The 12830-nt window shown below is 39.6% G+C and overlaps 1 protein-coding gene across 7 annotated transcripts in view; it reads right to left on the reverse strand.

The window, feature by feature from the left end:
- Positions 1-12830, reverse strand: part of fra (neogenin protein frazzled) — a 569771-nt gene that overhangs the window by 143097 nt on the left and 413844 nt on the right. For all 7 annotated transcript variants that reach the window (XM_076199368.1, XM_076199367.1, XM_076199365.1 and 4 more), the window contains 2 exons: positions 10284-10470; positions 9864-10167 (listed from right to left, as the gene is read on the reverse strand). In XM_076199368.1, the coding sequence (XP_076055483.1) occupies positions 9864-10167; positions 10284-10470 (491 nt within the window). The remainder of the gene's footprint in view (positions 1-9863; positions 10168-10283; positions 10471-12830) is intronic.

Consider the following 12830-nt stretch of genomic DNA (forward strand, 5'->3'; position numbering starts at 1 on the left):
GCATAAGTACACATGGGAGAGGGTGGTGGATGGAAGGGTGGTAGGTAGAGCGTTACTGGACTATGTAGTGGTAGATAGGAGTATAATAGGAAGAGTTAAGGATGTACATGTTCTAAGGCAAGTAAGTGGAGGAATATCAGATCATTTTCTGGAGGAAGGTAAGTTGAGAGTGGAGGATAGATGGAGAAAGAGGAAAAGGACAAAAGGTAGGGAGGTGCTTAGAGTGAACTGCTTAAATGAGAAAGAAAAGGAGAAGGAGTACAAGAAGCTGAGAGAGGAGTGGGAGGGAGTGAAGGATAGAGTAGAGCTAGGAGTGGAGGACTGGGGATGGTTGAAGGAGGGAGTCACAAGGTGTGCAAAGATAGTGTGTGGAACAAGGAGGATAGGAGGAAATAGAAGGAAGGGTAGTGAAAGGTGGGATGAGGAAATGAAGAAGGTTGTAGAAGAGAAGAAGCGAGCTTTCACAGATTGGTTACAAAATAGGATGAGGGAATCATATGAGAGGTACAAAGAGAAGAGAAGTAAAGCATAAGATAAAGAAGGCAAAGAGGAGAGCAGATGTGAAATGGGGTAAGAGTATGACAGAAAATTTTGAAAGTAATGAAAAAATGTTTTGGAAAGAAATTAAGAGAGGAAGAGGAGGTGAATCAAGTAGAGAAGAAAAGGTAAAAGGTGCAGATGGAGAGATGATAATGGAAGAGAAGGCAGTAAGAGGAAGATAGGCAGAGTATTTTAGGGAAATGCTAGATGTGAAGGATAGCGAGGGAAAGGTAATTGCAGTGGGAAGTGCTAAAAAAAATGACATTGATGAGTGAGGGAAATGGAGGAGAAATAAGGAAGGATGAAGTGAAGGCAGTTGTTAAGATGATGAGAGCAGATAAGACACCTGGTCTGGATGGATGTCATGCAGAATGTCTGAAGAAAGGAGGTACAGTGATGGTGGACTGGTTGGTGAGGTTATTTAATGTTTGTTTAAGAAAGGGTAGAGTGCTGGAGGACTGGAGGAGTGCCTGTATAGTTCCACTTTACAAGGGAAAAGGGGACAAGTGTGAATGTAGTAGTTTCAGAGGGATCAGCTTGCTAAGCGTAGCTGGGAAGGCTTATGGGAGGGTCTTAATTTAGAGGATTAGGAGAGGAACAGAGGGAGCAATTGGTGAGGAACAGTTTGGGTTTAGGACAGGTAGGGGTTGTGTAGACCTGATTTTTGTGATAAGACAGATATGTGAGAAAGCTATAGGGAAAAAGTAAGGATTTTTTTTGGACTTTCACATAGATCTGGAAAAGGCTTATGACAGGGTAGACAGGAAGGTACTGTGTAAGGTACTGCAGATATATGGGATGGGAGGAAAGCTGTTAACAGCAGTCAAGAGTTTTTATGAGAGTAGTAGAGCTTGTGTTAGAATTGGAAATAGGGAGAGCGAGTGGTTTGAGGTAAAGGTGGATTTTCATCAGGAATGTGTTATGTTACCCTGGCTTTTCAATTTATACATGGATGGGGTGGTGCGAGAGGTAAATGCAAGGGTGGTGGGTCAGGGACTGGAGATGGTTAAAGAAAATGGAGAAAAGTGGGAGATAAGCCAGCTGTTGTTTGTGGACGACACTGCCCTTGTAGCAGGATCAGAGGAGGGATTGAGGAAGTTGGTGACAGAGTTTGGGAAGGTGTGTGAAAGAAGGACGTTGAAGATAAATATGGGTAAAAGTAAGGTGAGGAGATGTACAAGGGGTGAAAGTGGCAGCAGACTGAAAGTGAGTATTAAGGGAGAGAGACTGAAGGAAGTGGATAGTTTTAGATACTTGGGTGTGAATGTGGCAGGAACGAAAGAGTGGAGGTGGAGGTAGAAGGTAGGATCTAGATTGAGAGAAGCGAGTAAATGCCCTTGTGGATTAAAAAGTGTAGTGAGAAATAGACATTTGGGAATGGATGCTATGAGGAGATTGTATGAAGAAGTGATTGTGCTGACAGCACTATATGGGGCAGAAACATGGAACATAAGAGAGGAAGAGAGAAGGAGTTTGAAAGTGTTTGAGATGAAGTGTCTGAGAAGTATAATAGGGGTTACTAGGGTGGATAGAGTGAGAAATGAGGTGAGGAGTAGAACGGGGGTGGAAAGGGAGTTGGGAGATAGAGTGGATGAAAGAGTATTGGGATGGTTTGGACACATGGAAAGAATGAGTGAAGAAAGACTAGTAAAAGAGGTGTGGAAGGCAGAGGTGGAAGGAGTGAACATGAGAGGGTGACCTAGGATGAGATGGATGGATGGGGTAAAAGGAACTTTGGGGAAGAGGGGAATGTCTGTTGTGGAAGGACGGGAGAGGACAGAAGATAAGGGTGAATGGAGAATGGTTATATGTGGATGATGTTGTGATCCATGAGGTGGAATGGGTGGGGGATGGGAGGTGAGGGAGTATGTGCGAGAAATATTTGATGCAGCCTGAAAGGATTTCTCCCCGTCTTTTCTGCATGAGGGGACAGAGGATGTGCTGTGTCTTGCGACACTGCTTCTGACCCAGGGCAGTGGATAAGATGCAGGGATGACCTATTATCCAGGAGGTGCCAAGATAAGAGGGAGGGAAGAGGGTGGAGGGGAGTGGAGTGTGATAGAGATGGAATGGGTGGGAGTGGTTTTTATATCTTTGTTTTTTTTGCTACATCCCTTATAAGTGTGGAAAGAGCCTTTGGTATATGTATGTATCATGACTCCTCCCTCCTGTTTATCCATTCTATTTTTTGCCAAATGATTGTATAGACCTTGTCCCACCATACTTATTGATAGAGGACCTTTCATTTTTGTCTCCACAATTCCCATTATGTCAGGTTTCTCTATTTCCAGATAGTCGTTTAATTCATTAATTCCAGAAATCATGCCATCCATATTAGTGTAAGCCACTTTTACTTTCATATTTTCTTCTCTTTTTTTATTTATGTTTTCATTATTCTGATGTATCATTTTCTCAGTCTCAGATCCAATACTATCCAAAAAAAACAACAACTTTTTTTTCTGTCTCTGTTCTTTTCTCATTTCTATCATTGGCTTCAATTCTGAGAGCCTTGTCTTTCTCTTTTTCCTCATTACTCATTTCCTTTTTTATCCATATATGTCTGAAGTTCTCATTGTTTGCTAGTTTAACCGCTTTTGATAGTATCTCCTCAGCTATCATTTGAGTTCTTAGTTTGATTTTCAGGTCTATGCTGTTTTTCTTTCGAGCATGTGCCCATTCTGTGAATCTCATCAATTTCCTTGTCAAAATTTTGCCCTTCATCTTGAATTTCTTTCAGAATTTCCTTTTGCTTTTTCCTCCCTTTCTTTTTGGTATTCATACACATTGTTTTTCTTTTATACCATGGACCACAATGCATTTACTTTTGTCTACTGTATCTCTCACCCATTTCTCCTTTTCTTTAATTATTCTTTAATTACTTTCATAACTGTTTCTTTTGCTTTCTCCTCCATCTGCTGTTGTACTATTTCTCTAAAGGATATTTTTTATCTTCCTGTTCCTGCTTCCACTGATTTTTTATTTCCAGGAGGTCTGTTTCCTTGACTGACTTCCACCTTTTTTGTCACTACCTGTAATTGATCTTTGACCTCCTTTTTCAGGTCTTCATTTTTCTTCTTATCTTCATTTTTCTTTCTTTCGTTTTCTCATTTAAGTATATCATATTCACTTTTTAGGCCACTCAATTCTCTAATTGTTTGCTCATTACCATTATGCAAAGTAATCATTTCTCTAAGTAAAGCTCTGTAGTCCAATTTAAAATCGAAAATCTCTTCCAATAAGTCGTATACATCACGATTTCTTAGTGCATTGCTATACTTGACTTCTCTATCTACTGTATATCCATGCCTTCACCTATTTCTCCTAAGTTTCTTTGAAGACCTGAAAAACTATTATTCTCCCAGCTTTGATTTGTTCTTGGTGTATCATTTAAACATGTCCTCTTCAGTATCACTACTCTTGGTGATTCAACTCTACTTACATCCAGCCCTCTCTTTGTTGGTTTATTTAATATTTTTTCTTCTTTTTTTTTCCCCATTGTGCCAAAACTATGCTTTCCTAAGAACTGGATTTAACCTTTGCTGATCACTCAAGAACATAGTCTATACATCCTGAAAAATAGATAGGTAAGTGTGTAATGGAGTGGAAGGAGGTTTCTTCAAGGTTAATATGAATGAAGGTAAAACTGGGAAGGGAGATGTGGGTTTTCGTATATGCACATGGGTCTGGTAGTGAGAAGAGTGTAGAGGAAAGGGAGGAAGTGGAGGAATGGGGATGGTTCAAGGAGGGAGTCACAAGGTGTGCAAAGATGGTGTGAGGAACAAGGAGGATAGGAGGAAATAGAAGGAAGGGTAGTGAGTGGTGGGATGAGGAAGCAAAAAAGGTTGTAGAAGAGAGGAAGTGAGCTCTCATGGATTGGTTACAAAATAGGATGAGGGAATCATATGAGAGGTACAAAGAAAAGAGAAGAGAAATAAAGCATAACATAAAGGAGGCAAAGAGGAGAGTAGATGTGAAATGGGATAAGAGTATGACAGAAAATTTTGAAAGTAATAAAAAGATGTTTTGGAAAGAAATTAAGAGAGGAAGAGGAGGCGAATCAAGTAGAGAAGAAAAGGTAAAAGGTGCAGATGGAGAGATGATAATGGAAGAGAAGGCAGTAAAAGGAAGATGGGCAGAGTATTTTAGGGAGTTGCTAAATGTAGGGAGGGAAAAGTAGTTGGGAGGGAAAAGTGGGAGGGAAAAGTAGTTGCAGTGGGAAGTGCTAAGAATATGACAGTGATAAGTGAGGAAAATGGAGAAATAAGGAAGGATGAACTGAAGACAGTTGTTAAGATAATGAGAGCGGGTAAGGCACCTGGGTTGGATGAATGCCATGCAGAATATCTGGGAAAAAAAAAAAAGGTACATTGCTGGAGGACTGGAGGAGTGCCTATACAGTTCCACTTTATAAGGGAAAAGGGGACGAGTGTGAGTGCAGTAGTTTCAGAGGGATCAGCTTGTTAAGTGTAGTTGAGAAGGCTTATGGGAGGGTCTTGATTTAGAGGATTAGGAGAAGAACTAAGGGAGTGATTGGTGAGAAACAGTGTGGATTTAGGACAGGTAGGGGTTGTGTAGATCAGATTTTTGTGGTAAGACAGATATGTGAGAAAGCTATAGGAAAAGGTAAGGATGTTTTTTGGGCTTTCATGGATCTGGAAAAGGCTTATGACAAGGTAGACAGGAAGGTACTGTGGAAGGTACTGCAGATATATGGGATAGGAGGAAATCTGTTAAGAGCAGTCAAGAGTTTTTATTATAGTAGACCGTGTGTTAGGATTAGAAATGGGGAGAGCGAGTAGTTTGTGGTAAAGGTGGGATTTTGTCAGGGATGTGTTATGTTACCCTGGCTGTTCAATTTATACATGAATGGAGTGGTGCAAGAGGTACATGCACAGGTATTGGGTCAGGGAAAATGGAGAAAAGTGGGAGATAAGCCAGCTGTTGTTTTTCAGACGACACTGAGCTTGTAGCAGGACCAGAGGAGGGATTGAGGAAGTTGGTGACAGAGTTTGGAAGGTATGTGAAAGAAGGAAGTTGAAGATAAATGTGGGTAAAAGTAAGGTGATGAGCTGTACAAGGGGAGAAAGTGGCATCAGGCTGGAAGTGAGTATTAAGGGATAGAGACTGGAGAAAGTGGATATTTTTTTTATACTTGGGTGCAAATGTGGTAGGAAAGGGAGGAGTTGAGGTAGAATGTAGATTGAGAGAAGTAAATGCCTTGGGGGATTAAGAAGTGTAATGAGAAATAGACATTTGGGAATGATTGTGCCAACAGCACTGTATGGGGCAGAAACATGGAAGATAAGAAAGGAGGAGTTTGAATGTGTTTAAGATGAGGTGCCTGGGAAGTATGATAGGGGTTACTAGGCTGGATAGAGTGAGAAATGAGAAGGTGAGGAGAATGGGGGTGGAAAGGGAGTTGGGAGAGACAGGGTTGATGAAAGAGTATTGGGATGGTTTGGACACATGGAAAGAATGAGAGAAGAAAGACGAGTAAAAGAGGTGTGGAAGGCAGAGGTGGAAGGAGTGAACATGAGAGGGTGACCTAGGATGAGATGGATGAAGTAAAAGGGGCATTAGGAGAGAGGGGAATGTCTGCTGAGGAAGAACAGGAGAGGACAGAAGATAAGGGTGAATGGAAAATGGTTGTTTATGAATGATGCTGTGATGCATGAGGTGGAATGGGTGGGGGAAGGGGGGGTGAGGGAGTATGTGTGAGAAATAAATTGATGCAGCCCAAAGTGATTTCTCCGTCTTCTTTTCTGCATGAGAGGACAGAGAGGGGGGGGGGGGTTGCCAATTTAATAAAGCAGCCTTGGTGTGGATGTGCTGTGTCTTGCATCATTGCTTCTGACCCAGGGCAATGGTTGTGATGCAGGGATGACCCATCATCCAGAAAGTGCCAAGATAAGAGGGACGGAAGAGGGTGGAGGGGAGTGGAGTATGTTCGGGATGAAATGGGTGAGAGTGGTTTTTATGCCTTTGTTGTTTGGCTACCTCCCTTATAAGGTGGAAAAAGCCTTTGGTATATATATGTATAGTTTACTTGAAATTTCATTTTGAAGATACCATTTCCAGCAAAAACGAGATAACTTTTCTTCCCTTTTCTAATGTCTTTTTCCCAACCTTAGAATAAAAAGTAAAGGGAAATTACACAATTATTTTACTCTTTTTTTATATCTTATTTTATAACTAATAATCTGGGATTTCCAGTGAATGGGAAGCGTGGTGGTGAAGGAAACATATTTAGTTCCAACACATCATGGCAACACCAATGTTGTAAATTATCCTCCTCCTCACTTGAGAACAGACATTGTCAGATGAACTTGCACTCCCATCTGATGTATCCAAGCTTCTAATTATAGCTTCATATATCTTGTGAGCTCGACATCTGGGCATAATAATAATAAAAAAAATAATAATAAAAAAAAGTGAGTGTATGTGCTCAAAAGTGACATGTCTGCTTCCTTTGACTGATACCTTATCACTAACAAATGCATCCCAAGGCAGATGAGACACAGCTACCAGACATATGATTCACTGAGTATACTCATTGAGGGCCAAGAAGGGTTCTAATTCAATGATTGTGCTTGTCTGTGCCTGTTTTTGAAACATTATGTGTGGACTTGTTTACATGTCACACTCTTTTCTTCTCTTTTTACTTTCAATATTGATTTAATGTGACTAAATGAATTTAATATAAACTTGTAGCAATAATATTATGTGTCAGTGCACTGTGATGTACTTTAATTACTGTATTGTAATTTATGTTTAGACATATGGTAACAGGGATTCCATCATCAGCAGGCTGGGCATGTGCATTATGCACTCAAGTTGCCAGTCAATCATCTCGTTGGTATTCATATTTCCTATGTGTGTATCCTTTAAGGGGGGCCACCCCGGTGAATTTTTCACGAATATTTTTAAAATTTCACTTTTCACTTTTATCGGCTCAAGATGTCAGTCCTACCCGAAACTATCACTTGGTGGTTTTTTTCTGAAAAATATTTTTTTTTGCCCCCTCAGATGCCATTTTTAAATGACCCGGGGTGTTGCGTCATAGCCTGACACGTGCGCTAGAAAATGAGGTATCATTCAATGCTTATAACTATGTAGAACTATCATTAAAATAATTTTTTCTTTATATAAATTTCGACAAATGGCATCACTTCCCCACATGCGTGTGGTAAATCCTAGCTACTCACGTCCAGTACATACGGAGACATTACAGATAACGCAATGCTGCATTCCTGAAATATTTCTTTTATATTCGTCTTGCAAGATGACTTACAAACGTAAGCTTACGTTATCGAGGATATCCAACTTCAAGAAGAGTAAAGGGCATCAAGACTCTTCAGATCAAGGAGAAATTAGCGAAGAAATTAGCAGAGATGAAGGGGAGAGAGCGTGTTATCGCTGTCCGGCTTATCACCTCCTCCTCCGCCACCACTCCCACCCACGCCACAACAGCAGTCACCCCCCTTTCCCTTCATTCTCCAAGTCAACAATATATACACAATCATATGTGAAAATTTCATGCCAATCAGATGAATACACATGGCAGGAAAAGGAAAAAACCGAGAAAAAAAACTTTAGAAGCCGATATCTCGAAATGTTGTTTTTTGAACTTCAAATAATTTCACAAAATCGGTAAAAACTCTGATCAACTTATGTTAGGTATCAATTTATACTTCAACAAAAATAGAATTTTTTGTTGGAATTAGATTTTTCAATTTGTCAAAAAAAAACGGGATTCAGGAGACCTAAAAAAAAAATTCGAAAAAAAAATTAAAAAAAATTTCCTTCAAAGACAAAACAAAAAATTGAAAATCAAATCCAACAAAATGTAGATATATAAACAAAGTTTTTATGATAATTTTTTCAAAGCAATTAAGTGAAAAATGAATCTTGTGAAACAAAAAAAGAAAAACACGTTTTTTTTTTGTAGCCACTACCATTCATTAAAATTTCATGAAATTTACAGAATAGCATTTCTTTATACCAACAAACAACATATTAAAATTTCAAAGCAATTGGATGAACCAGAAGCGAGATATGAGCCCAAAGAGTTTTCGGGGGTGGCCCCCCTTAAGGTTAGTAAGTGGTTAGGCTATAACAGAGATATCCAAAATTGGGCAGGAAATATTTCTTTGTTGCACCCTTCAGCTCCATTGACCAGTCAGGTCAATTGCGAGTATTTCAGGGAGGTTTCAAACCTCCCTCAGGCTGTCTCTCACTTCTCAGTGAATGGTGACTTTCCACCTGTCCCTTTTTACAGGGAATTTTCCCACAAGATATGTAGTACCAGTTTAAGTAATTTTATAGGCATGAGGAAATATGTCCCATGTCTGGTGTGAGGTTTTTATTTTCATTTTAGGCTCACCTTTTGTGAATCTAGGAATGTCAAACAGGCTTTCTCCTGATTCTCATGCGTGACCTTTTTCTTTGTTTTTTTTCCATATGTTTACCCAAAATACACATTAATTCAGTGCAGAAATTTTAAGGGTTAGTTTGTAATCTCACTTGATTTTCTATCTTCTTGATTTTCTACATACAGTACATATATTTCCTTGTAAATAATTACAAATTAAGAAACCAAGTGGTCAAAAGAAAGAAATTAAGAATAACATTAAACTCAAAAAACCTAAATGTAGCATTATTCATCCTAACAATTATCAGTACCTGATATTTCAAAACTAAAGTGAATTCTAGTAAGACTAGTAAAAGAGGTATGGAAGGCAGATGTGGAGGGAGTGAACATGAGGGGACGTCCTAGGATGAGATGGATGGATGGGGTGAAGGGGGCTTTGGGGAAGAGGGGAATGTCTGTTGAGGAAGGATGGGAGAAGACAGAAGACAGGGGTGAATGGAGAATGGTTGTATATGGATGATGTTGTGATGCATGAGGTGGAATGGGTGGGGGGATAGGAGGTGAGGTAGTATGTGTGAGCAAATTTGACACAGCCCAAAGAGATTTCTCCCTGTCTTCTCCTTTTCTGCATGGGGGACGGAGAGGGGGGTCGGCGATTTAATGAAGCGGCCTTGCTGTGGATGTACTGTGCCTTGCGACACTGCCTCTGACCCAGGGCAGTGGACAGGGTGCAGGGATGACCTGTCATCCAGGAGGTGCTAAGATAAGAGGGAAGGTGGAGGGGAGTGGAGTGTATTTAGGGATGGAATGGGTGGGAATGATCTTATGCCTTTTTCTTTTTGGCTACCTCCCTTGTAAGGGGGAAAAAACCTTGGTATATATATATGTATGTATGTAAAGTGAATTCTCAAATCAAAGAAAATTATAGCCTTATTAAAGGAAATTTACTTACTTCCATATAGTACATTGTATATCCTCGAATGGGAGTTTTGCTGTTTTCCGGTGGTTCCCATGACACATGTAAAGAGGTCGGTGATGTAGCCATTACTTTTAAATCTTCTGGAGCAGCTGGTAAGTCTACATCTGGCCTTGTTCTCACGACTATTTCTGGACTTGAAGGTCCTAGGAGTCCAGTTACTGTATAAGCCATGACACGTACTTTGTAGGTACTACCTGGTGCCAAGTTACTGATTTGTGTTTTGTATTCATCAAAAGACTGGCTTGATGAACTGGCACTAACATTCTGTACTCGTTCTCTGTTGAATTATAAAGTGAAATTGATCTTTTAAATACTAACTGCGGTACAACAATGTAAAAGTAATCTAATTATCTTCATAAATTGAAATGATAGCTAAGTACCACACTACCTTACCTCTGTGATCCCTCTTGTCTGTAATACACAGAGTAGCCATTGATAAGGGCATTGTTCATTTGTGGTTCTCTCCATGACAAAGTGACAAACCGGTTGCTTGTCATCACAGCTTCCAGCATCCGTGGTTCTGATGGCATCTGTGAATTCTCACTCACTGGCACAGATCCATTTTCACTAAGAATTTCCTCTGAAATAATTTGTAAAAGATTTGTACCCTCAGGGAAACACTTCTTCCTGTATGATTGACATGGGCTACATTATCTTTAGAGAAAGATAATCAGCAAATATGAGCATCATCAGCACTGCAACCAAAAACTTTTAAGTTTATTTGAAATGTCTGAACATTATTCATTATCTCTAAAACAAAGTAAGCTTAACAGTTCCATACTTTGGTACAATGATATTGTGTTTTGTGTATATATGTATGTATATATATATATATATATATATATATATATGTATGTATATATATATATATATATATATATATATACACACACACACACACACTGTGTTAAACACAACAGCATTTTGGCACTGATTAATTTTCTTACTGAGATTTTCACTATTTCTCATAGTTGATCTCATTTCAGGGGGGTGGGCAAATAAAAGCCTTCCATAGTCTTTCATACTTAATTGATATTTCGACTTCAGGGAGTCATCTTCTGAATAGTATACAAGAATTAAGTCACAGTTTTACACAGCTACATAATACACAATTGACAATTTTGTACAGCCAACATAGATTTAAATATAGGCCGCTTGGGAATGCTGAAAGTATCATGAAAGAGATGCTTCTTGCTTGCTCTACTGAAGCCCCTTTTAAATGCCCTCAAGGTAAACTTTTTGTCCAGATAGATGGGGTCACCATGGGCTCTCCTTTGGGAGTCCTGTATACTCAAGCTTTCATGTCTTACATGGAAAATGAAGCCTTATAATCCCTAACCAAGAAACTGCACTTATATCTTAGGTATGTTGATGGCACCTTTGGCTCAGATCTAATCATTTCTGGGCTACAATTTTCAGCAGAGCTCAATGTTAACAATAAGATCCCTTTCCTTGATGTTATGGTGGATGCAACTTCTGATAACTTTGAAACTATGGTGTATCACAAGCCCACTGATAGCGGTAAATGCATGAATGGTCTTGGTGAATGTTCTCTTAATTATAAGAAAGGCGTCATTAGGACATATGTCTGGCCGGTAATTTCTATTTGTTCCTCTTGGAACAGGCTCCATTTAGAGTGTACTTACCTAGGCCAGATGCTTGTGAATAATGGTTACTCCAATTAAGACTGACAGTGTAACTAAGGACTTACTAGAACACAAGGTTCCTCTGAGAACATCAGACTAAGCAAAAACCGTCACTGTATTCTATCAGAATATTTTTTGTAGCTCTTACCGACAAGATGAGAAATAGATAAAAGATATCACACATACAAATTGTAAGCCAATGGGCGATTATGACATAGATTAAGAGTAACCATATTCTACGACAACCTCCGTACCTGTTCCCTGGTTATGAAAAACAACCTGTCTGGTAATGGTGGCACATTATCAAGAACCAATGTTATATATGAATACCATTGTACTTGTACTTCTGAGGACTGCACACCCCATAATTCTACATACATTGGGTTCACGACGTGCCAACTGAGTAGACGGTTGTCCCTACATTTACAACAAGGAGCAATTAAACAACACCACCTCCAATACCACCAGGCTGTAATTGATAGGGAGACTATTGTGAATAACACTAAGATAGTCGCACATTGTAACAAAATAAAGGAACTAAAAATGCTAGAAGCCATCCACATAAGGGAAAGAGCTCCAATAATCAATATACAATCCAACATGACTTCTGTTATTCCTCTCTTTAATTCCTCTTCTAGATTTGGAGCCCATCGGCAGCAACACCCACCTCCTTCCTCTCCCCTTCCTCCACCTCACCAACCCCCTCTTCACCAGTGGGGTGTTCCTGCGAGATGAACCATCCTACCTGACTCCCCCCTCTCCCTCTCCCTCCTGAGCAAAGAGTCTGCCCATGAAGAGTGACACGATCCTTTCAGCGTTCCCAAGTGGCCTATATTTAAATCCATGTTGGCTGTACAAAATTGTCAATTGTGTATTATGTAGCTGTGTAAAACTGTGACTTAATTCTTGTATACTATTCTGAAGATGATTCCCTGAAGTCAAAACATCAATTAAATATGGAAGACTATGGAAAGCTTGTACTTGCCCATCCCCCTGAAATGAGATCTGCGAGAAAAAGTGAAATTTTCAGTAAGAAAATTAATCACTGTCAAAATGCTGTCGTGTTTAACACAGTGTGTATTAGTGAGAATCTGCACTCGAAATATACAATATATATATATATATATATATATATATATATATATACCTATACACATATATACCAATGGCTTTTTCACCCTTACAAAGGAGGTAGCCAAAGTCAAAGCCATAAATCCACTCCCACCCATTTCATCCCCACATACTCCACTCCTATTCACCATCCATCCCTCACTCCCTCTTTTCTTGGCTCCTC

The sequence above is a fragment of the Oratosquilla oratoria genome, chromosome 16 (genome assembly GCF_046742065.1).
Source record: "Oratosquilla oratoria isolate Oo_2021 chromosome 16, ASM4674206v1, whole genome shotgun sequence".
In the NCBI taxonomy this organism is placed as follows: Eukaryota; Metazoa; Arthropoda; class Malacostraca; order Stomatopoda; family Squillidae; genus Oratosquilla; species Oratosquilla oratoria.